This window comes from Grammomys surdaster, unplaced genomic scaffold (assembly GCF_004785775.1).
Source record: "Grammomys surdaster isolate TR1022 unplaced genomic scaffold, NIH_TR_1.0 146, whole genome shotgun sequence".
NCBI classification, from domain to species: domain Eukaryota; kingdom Metazoa; phylum Chordata; class Mammalia; order Rodentia; family Muridae; genus Grammomys; species Grammomys surdaster.
This window is the reverse complement of record NW_021604604.1, coordinates 10,452,678-10,461,492: the sequence shown is the minus strand read 5'-3', so window position 1 is coordinate 10,461,492 and position 8,815 is coordinate 10,452,678. Positions and strand designations below refer to the sequence as shown.

The 8,815-nt window shown below is 43.0% G+C and overlaps 1 protein-coding gene across 5 annotated transcripts in view; it reads right to left on the bottom strand.

The window, feature by feature from the left end:
* Window positions 1–1,556: 1,556 nt before the first annotated feature.
* Window positions 1,557–8,815, bottom strand: part of Fam107b (family with sequence similarity 107 member B) — a 206,771-nt gene continuing 199,512 nt past the window's right edge. For all 5 annotated transcript variants that reach the window (XM_028764894.1, XM_028764897.1, XM_028764898.1 and 2 more), the window contains 3 exons: window positions 8,172–8,355; window positions 4,956–5,106; window positions 1,557–4,186 (listed from right to left, as the gene is read on the bottom strand). In XM_028764894.1, the coding sequence (XP_028620727.1) occupies window positions 4,070–4,186; window positions 4,956–5,106; window positions 8,172–8,355 (452 nt within the window). In that variant the 3' untranslated portion in view covers window positions 1,557–4,069. The remainder of the gene's footprint in view (window positions 4,187–4,955; window positions 5,107–8,171; window positions 8,356–8,815) is intronic.

Genomic DNA, 8,815 nt, shown 5'->3' with positions numbered 1-8,815 from the left:
CTGAAAGAATATGCAGGGCCCTTGTAGGTTTTTCAAATATTTATAATATCTAATACAATGAAAATGTTATTTAAGTTAATGAAATAAGAGTATTATTACTGACAAAATAAGAAAAGTACCCATATTCAGTTCATATGCAATGTCCCCTTCTTTCCCCTCTGTATCTTTCTGTCCCCAGCAGTCCCCTCCTCCCTTTTCACATCCCAGGCATTCTGCTGCCTTCCTCACACTGCTGCTTAAAGACCCACACATACCATGTAAGGCTTAGGAAGTACATGAAACCCAAGCTTCCGATCCAAAGTTGTAACTAGCGATTGCTGGGGATTGTAGGGAATTGTAGGGGATTGTAGGCCACAGCAGTGGAGGGATTCCCGGAGATTTTCCATGCCGGTGGGTCCCACATACAGGAGAAAGTCTGGAGTTTCAAAGGCTGGAGGCTTTGACGGTGGCAGGCCCCAAAGACATGAGGATGTCCACAGTTCCAAAAGGGTTTATTTTCATGGTGGATGGTCGATGGTTCTGTATGTACTCCCCCTGAAACTCAGGGCAGACCTGAGTTAAATAGGGAGGGAGAAAGGGGGAGGGTCTGGGGAATAATGCTTAATTTGCTCCACCTTCTGGCTCTCATTAGTATGTAAACCCCTAGGGCCTGAGGCCTATAGTCATACCCTCTACCTGTGCACTTTGGGAGGGGCTGTAATGGCCTATGTGACTGAACAATGTAGATCTATGGAGACGAGACTGCGTATCAGGACTCTGGGTTCTGGGGACATGGCCGAACACCTGCCATTTCTCCCTTGGAGTCTCGGGGTTCCAGGTTCATGCCCAAGGTACCCTTACACAGTCCCACAGGGGATGGGAGGTTCTCCGTGGCAGATGCAGCTTTCATGAGCCCTTATGTGGGATGGGCTTTCAATGACGTTTTCTGTTGAGTCACCCACACTCCTGCAACAAACCCGAACAACCCCCCTGGATGATCGAGCCAGACATGGGGAGAATCATTTCTTTGGTACGTCCTCATTGTCCCATCTGTGAGGAATGGACATTCATTTCCATCTGCCCAGGGAAAGCCACACAGCGAGGCCTAACCATCAAGGAGAGAGATTTGAACCTCCCCAACAGCAACAGTATGATACAGCCATGTATACAGAGCATCCCCAGCTCTCTTCTTTGAGGGTAGTGTTCACACAACTGTGTAAGCAAAAATGACACAAAAGCAGTCTTCCTAAACCTTTTACTATCCACAAGCACTAAAAATCTGGACCTTCTAAAAATGTATCTTCTACTGTCTTACTGAGCTCCTAAAAGTCCAAGTCTTGTAACCTGAAGGATCAACAGCTGCAACATTGTTGTGTGCTTTCCACAAAGGGAACAGCACTTAGAGCTGCTGATATGTGAGGGTGGAATTGTTCACCATGTAAGTTTTCAGATTCAACAAATGCACAAAGAGAAGACAGACCTGATGTTAGAGAGAACAGTCACCCAGGGGAGACTTGGAAGCTACAACGCTCCCCTCCAGGTCTGAATAGCCCTTAAACAAATGAGACAAACATGGCTGCGTGGTCCAAGCAATGGTGATTTTTATTAAGAATAACTTTGGTTCTAAGAATTCCACCCTTGATTCTGTAATACTTTCCATTAAAAAAACAATTATACAAGAGCAAATACAAAAAATATTAAATTATGAAAACAAATCCATTAAGGCTCCCTTTATATATATTATGTACACTCAAATGGGTTGAGATTCTTGGAGTAGAAGAATAAAGTCAACTGGTATAGCTTAGAAAGCAAGGCTACTTTACTAGCAGGAGACTACAAAACACAGAACTATTTTTAAGAAAACTACAGAGTGGAAAAATGGAGCCTTTTCCCCCCTATAAGTGGCTCAAAGCACGACACTGCTCAGAGGGTGACCTGCCATCGAAGTTTGGATTACACAGTGTTAAGTGCAAAAATTGAGTGACTGACGGCTTTCTCAATGAGTGGAAGCCGAGCAGATTCCTAAAGGCCCTGCTACCCGGATGCTCTGAGACCTAGCAGAAGCCATCACTTCATGTTATGTACAAGTCTTCTTTTGGCTAGACCCTGTAGCACTACCTACCAAGGAAGATTGCAGGTCTGAGTGCAACCAGGAAGCAACTGTTTGTAGCTAACTTTTCCCTGGGTGGTATAGAGTCCCTCGGTCTTATGAACAGCATAAGACCTTCTATGGGAGCTGGCAATGGCCCTTGAAGATCTTGCCAAGTGGCAGAACATCTCCAGAGCTAGCTTCCAGGTAGATTAAAAAGGTCTAATTGCCCCGAATGGTCACCCGACCACCTGCCATCATTACTCTATATGCACAGAGAAAATAAGCAATGTGCATTGGAGAGGTTTATTTCAGCAATCAGTGAATGAACTTTCTTTTCTCAAAGGGAAGGAAGATGACAGAGTAGTCACCGCACCAATCCTCAAGGGCAAACCATCTTATCTTCAGCATCTCATATTTTATTTAGATAGCACTTGCTGATAGGACCAAGAATCCTTTCTGCTGTAATCAGCTCTCATGTTTCTTGTCTAGCAGTGAATCAGCATCCAGTTACTTATTCATACGTGAAGGGAACATGGGCCTGTTAACCAACAGATAAGACTAGCATCTAGTGTGCTAATCAAGGATTCCAAAGCACTACATCCGGTATTCTATGCATCATGAAAGGAAACAGAAGTCTTCAGTGTAGAAATTATTGGTTAAATCATCTCTATGGAGAAGTACTAAATACAAAAAAGAAAAAAAAAACCTCCCATGCCTGTAGTATAAAATATATTTTGCATGAGAACTTTCATATTATTTGTAACTTAGATGTCTCTTTGAACAGCATGCTAGCTAGCAAGAGGAAACCGAGCAGCCCTGCCCAGCACCTCAGCTTTTCCTGAGAGATGCAACATAGTAGTCAGGACCGTCCCTACCAACAGCATCATGCCTAGTGAGTGCCAAGATGGCCATTCTTCACAAGAAACAAAGGGAAAGAAACTGGTGACCATCCGCCAGAGATGTTCAAAGCTCAAGTCTAAGATATTCAAAATGTAAAAGTATAAAGCCTTCCCTACAGTCTCCTGGAAACAGATCTCTATTTGCATTACATACAATCTCTAAAGGCCTCGTCACCCAGTCCTAATGGACACCCCTCTACTCGCTCTCAAGAAAACTCAAAAGATCTGGTCTCTCTATATGGGACACAGAAGTTGAGTTACACACTCTAGTTTCATCTGACAAAGAACTGAGAAATTGCTTCAACTGAAAGAAATAGTTGAGCAAGAAATGACAAACTAAAACTGAATGGAAAGCCTATGGTTATCAAAGCAAGAAAGGAACGGACAGGATGTACCTTCTTAGAAGTGGAAAGGTGGCATCTGCCATGCTGTCACACCAAGAACCCAAGGGAATTAGAGCAAGTTCATGACGGGTGCTGACATGTTCAAATGTCTTATCCTGTTTCTGAACTTCAATGTCAACCAAAGTAATAGGTATGATTAAACATAAACAGTAATAGCCTCCTTTCTTAATTTGTAATATGTGTGTGGGGGGAGGAATTCTGGGTTCTCAAAATGAAATACAAATACTGGATGTAACAGATGAAATACATTTTGATGCAATCAAAAATCTCACAGATAACCCAAGGAGGGATTCCAAACAATTTGCTTAGTTTTTCAAAGGAACAAGGAAGGTTGTGCCCCACTAAACTTGGATGGAAGGGAAGGCCCAGTAGTGCAACCCTTGCACGTGGTCCAGGGCCACTTCCTGGTTCTCTTTGCTTCTTTTGTGGTTTTCTTTGTCTAAAGTCTCTAAACACAGGTCCATGGTATCTTGTGTGTTGGTCGATGTCTTTCGTTTGGCGAATGTGAATTGCAACAATCAGAGACGACTCATCTACCGCAATGGTAAATCAAATGCAATTCTTTTTGATAGTTAAAATTCTCAGCTGTCTGGATTCTCTTCCTCAGGACTTTGGCCCAAGAGAAGCACTGTAGAGGCGCCTAGACAGGGCTCCTACAGAAATGGTGGGGACACACCAGGTCACACAGCCTGGGCCTAGGACTCCTGGGCCTGGGCCACCTCCTGGCCTGTTCTCCTGAGATTGCCTTTCACCTTCACAAACTCTGGGGCATTTTCTTGCTCTTCTTGTAATTTCTGCTTCTCAAGTTCAAGCTGAATGAATGTCAAACACAAGAAATTAATTATGTCCTGGGGGGCTTTTCAAAAGACTCTCAACTTTAAAAAAAAAGGTTAGTTATTAATATATTTAGGAATTTTAATCTGTGCAGAAGCCTTTGTTTGTTGCAACAAACCATACCCAGAGGTGACAACAGTTAAAAGGACATCCTAGGCCCACACATAGCTGTTCTGGAGTCTTTCTCAGACAAACTTCAGTAAGCTATCCCAACACTTGGAGTGCAGAGATACTTCTTCAACTTCGTATGTGTGTGTTTGTGTGTGTGTACACACATGAATATCAGTATGTATGTATACATGTAAAAGGCTAAAGTTGACCAGGGCAATCTTCTTCAATCACTATAAAGGGAGGGTCTCTCAGTTTAACCCAGGGCTGGTCAATATGACTAGTCTATCTAGTTTGCTTACTCCAGGGATCCCTTGTCTACTTCCAAGTCCTAGAATTACAGGCTGGCCACCATGCCACACATTACATAAATTCTGGGGATCTGGATCAGCTCCAGTTGTTAAATGCTTTAGCCACTGAACATTCTTCCCAGCCCCTCTGATGTGCTTTGGCCCCTGGTGCCTCTTTTAGGTTCCTAACGGAACTTGAGTGCCTGCCTTGAGTGGGATTTATGCCTCCACTGCATTCATCTCCTGTTTCTCTCAGGATACACATGTGCACATCTGGCCTGTTGGAACTCTGCTTGTCTGGCATCCAGCATCCTTGTTTCTCAGAGCAGACCCCTTTGTCAAGCCCTACCTGCTCCAGCTTCTGCTGTCGCTTTAATAGTTCTATTTCCAGGTCAGATTTCTTCTTCTGAGCTTCTTCCTCCTTCTGCTTTATCACTTGGTCTCGTCTTCTCTTCTCCATCACTTTCTGTAGTTCTGGTTTATTCTGAGGGGCAAGACCCCTAGGGCAAAGAAAGGATTGAAAATCTGTGAGCTCACTGGAAGTTTATCTGAGGAAAAGAAATGTAACCAAAGGTATCAGCTGCAGAAGAGATGGAAACAGAATTAGCCAGAGGAGAGTATCCACTACTAAGCCAAATGGTTCTTCAACAGCACTCAGACACTTACTGCACAGAAGAAAAGCCAAAGGACTCTCTGAAGAGTTCATAGAGTCCATGAATTCAATAAAAACACATTAAGGTCGGGGGCTGTGGGGAAGGCAGGCAGCAGCATGCTTACACAGTGGGTGGGGCAGATCCTCACAATAGAGATGAAGATGTCAAGGACATGAGGCAAATGCCCCTGAAGTCACAAGCTGCAGCCGCTAATCTCACATTCTGAAGACAGTTTAGAGACACAGCAGCTGAGGAAAATGGCTGAGGAAATCTCCCACCTCTCATGTTTCAGACCTGAAGGAGGCTCTCAAACCTTTAGATACCTCCAAGGCTAAGCTATTCCTGAATAGCTTTAGGGAAACTCTACATTCTTGAGAGAAAAACTAGGTGGCCATTTCTTCAAATGGGAAAAAGCACAATCAAGTAGCCCACATTCAATGAAACGCTTGGGGCAATCCAACAGTTAAGACTCGGTTAGCATGCTTACAGGTAGGAATTCTAAACTGGATACCAGCCCTGATTCACCTCTCTTTTACGATCTATCCAGCCCCAGGTTTCTAAGATTCTAGATGAACCTGCCAACCTTTTCCCTATGTCTTCCTTATTTACACATAAATAATCTCTATTTGATACTAAAATGTATTAAATACATTTCAAATAAAAATGAAACAACAGGGCAGGACAAGCACCCTACATCAGAGGCAGAACAGGTGTGTGCTAGCTGTGCACACTCATGCTATGCATACATGCATGCAACTGTGCACTGATCAGCTAGTCTACATGGCACACTTGATCCAACGTACACAGAGGACCTGTGCTCCCCGGCCCCCCCTAACCCCGCTGCTGAGTACCTCGCCTAGCCAATGACTACTGATCTGCTCTGGGGGACAATGGTTTCTAAGGATTCCATCAACTCATACTGATTAATCAACTAGTAGTTGCTGAATATACCTTAAAGAATGATTTCCAAAATGTTCTTCTGGTTACAAAACCAAGCCAAAAACAGAACTCATGTGGACTTTAGTTATACTGATTTAAGATTTGATTTCCTTGACACCTGTGTGCAGTTTTGTGCCTGCTCATTCTTGATAATTGTGAAATGAACCATAAAATCATAAAAGTAATCTCCCTTCATTAGAGCTTACAGCAATTTTCTCCTAACCAACATCCTGCTAATAAAAATAGGGAGAGAAGAGCTATGTGTGTTATTTTAACAGTGTCTCCTTTATTATCAGAGGTGTGTTATACTAAATCCTCACTCTTTAAACACAGCCACACAAGTCATTACCAACCCAAACCAATCCACATTTCATACTTCTTGGAAAAATTATACAAACATACAGATACAGACACAGACACATACAGACACAGACACACACAGACACACACACACACACACACACACACACACACACACACGCGCGCGCGCGCGCGCGCTTCTGGCATCTTTTCTACCTAGTTTTTTTTAATCACAATGAATTTTCTTTTCCTATTTTTATTAGTAGGAAGTTGATTAGAAAAAAAAACTGCTCTAAGTCCTAACGAAAGAAGGGAGATTACTTTTATGATTTTATGGTTTATTTCACAATTATCAAGAATGAACAGATACACAACTGCAGACAGAGTGTCAAGGAAATTAAATATTTAATCAGCATAGTTAAAGCCCATATGAGTTCCCAGTATCATTAACCAGGAGGGTGTGAAGGCACACTGTAATCTCAGCACTCAGAAGGCTAAAAGCAGGAAACTAGCCTGGGCTACATAGTAAAATGCCATCTCAAAATCCTATAGCATCACTATAGAATAGTGATATTGAATGCATAATTCAAGCTCTCTCCCTTTTAAACAAACTGCAGAAGTACCATGTATATTGTATTCTTGGTAGGTATTGTAGTTTGACTCTGAAATCCCCAACCTATCCTAGGATATGCTTATTTCATTCCTGTGATATGATGTTGAGATTAAAATTTTTCAAATGCTGATCATGAAGATTTTGAGCAAGCTTCTGTATCCATGGAAGCAAGGAAGATTAAATGACAGTGATGCCTTCTATAATTACATAATATGTTTGCAACATTTTAAGCAACCAAGCCTCTGATACTTTATTACCAAGGCAAAAAACCTAATATATATTATCTTAAAGTTAATAAGGGAGATTGGGAGGCTTTTAAAATCATATTACATATATTGGGTTTTGTGTATGTGCACCCATGGGCGTGTGTGCGTGTGTGTGTGTGTGTGTGTGTGTGTGTGTGTATGTGTGTATGCATGTGTACGTGTGGTCACAGACACACAACATGCATATGGAGGACAACTTGCTAGAGTCACCTTTCTCCTTTTACTATGTGTATATATCAAGGACTAAACTCAGCTTTTACCTGCTGAGCCTTCTCACTGGCCCTGTGAGGCAGTTTTAGGGCAATTCTCCACCCCAACCTACACTTCCCAAAATGTCAGAGATTTAAAATTAAGAAACAGTCTTTCTCTTCTGCCGTAGGACACACTCTTCTACCCCTAACTCAGCCTCTTCTACGAAAGTTTTAAAATATGCACACATGGGCTCAGCAAGTGAAGTCACTTGCTGCCAAGCTCTGCAGACCCGAGTTCAATCCCCAGGCCCCACATGGAGGGAATTGACTCTTCCAAGTTGTCCTCCACAAGCACGGGTACAGGCACAAACAAAATAAATGTAAATGCTCCTTAAAATACACCTGCATTTGAAAGGAGACAGCATCAGCCCTGGGGTCAGCCACACCTGTAGGAGCTTGAAGGAGAAACAGCAGGCTCCCGCATGCTTGTTAAAAGGATGCCTTCAATATGGCAAACAAGCAAAAATCCCTTAAAGCCTTTGTAAACTCAAAATGAAACCTTAAAGTTTCCTGAAGGCAAACAAAGCTTGAGAAACTACATACCTTTTTTGATTCATAAGAAGCTCTCTGTGGAGGTCTTGATGATTCCGGGATGTTTTGACAGGATTGATTAGTTTCTGGGGCCTAATTAGCTCAGGATTGTCATCTTCTATGTAGTCTGGCTCGGCCATGATGTTTCTTGGAACGAGACAGGAGTCTTTGGGGTCAATATCCTCAAGTGGGCTGTCTGAAACACAAAGAGAAGGCACGTTCATTTGCAGCCTACTCTGTCAACATTTCTTTCACTGATGGTCAAGGCCCCAAGAACATGTCTGGTCTGTCACACCAGGACATGCCATCCTCCAGTGTCTACTTCAGGGACACCACTGATTAATCCTCCAAGGACTAGAAAGCAATTGGGGCCTGACTCCAGTCAGTGCCAATCACACCCTGAGTGCAAGTCACGAAGGACACCTCCTGCCACCAAGTCTCTAGCAAGCTCACAAGACACACTTGGGTACCAGCTTTTTCCTCAACCTTAGCAAATGAATCTACGTTACTAGTGTGAAGCCCGAGCCTGCACAGAAACAAAACTTGTAGCAGGCAATGTGGATAACAGGCAGCCTGTTTCTCTTCGATCTGACCATCTATTCTCAAGGCTAGAACAAAGAGGGGAAGGGAGAGAGGGAGAGGGAGGGGGAGGGGGA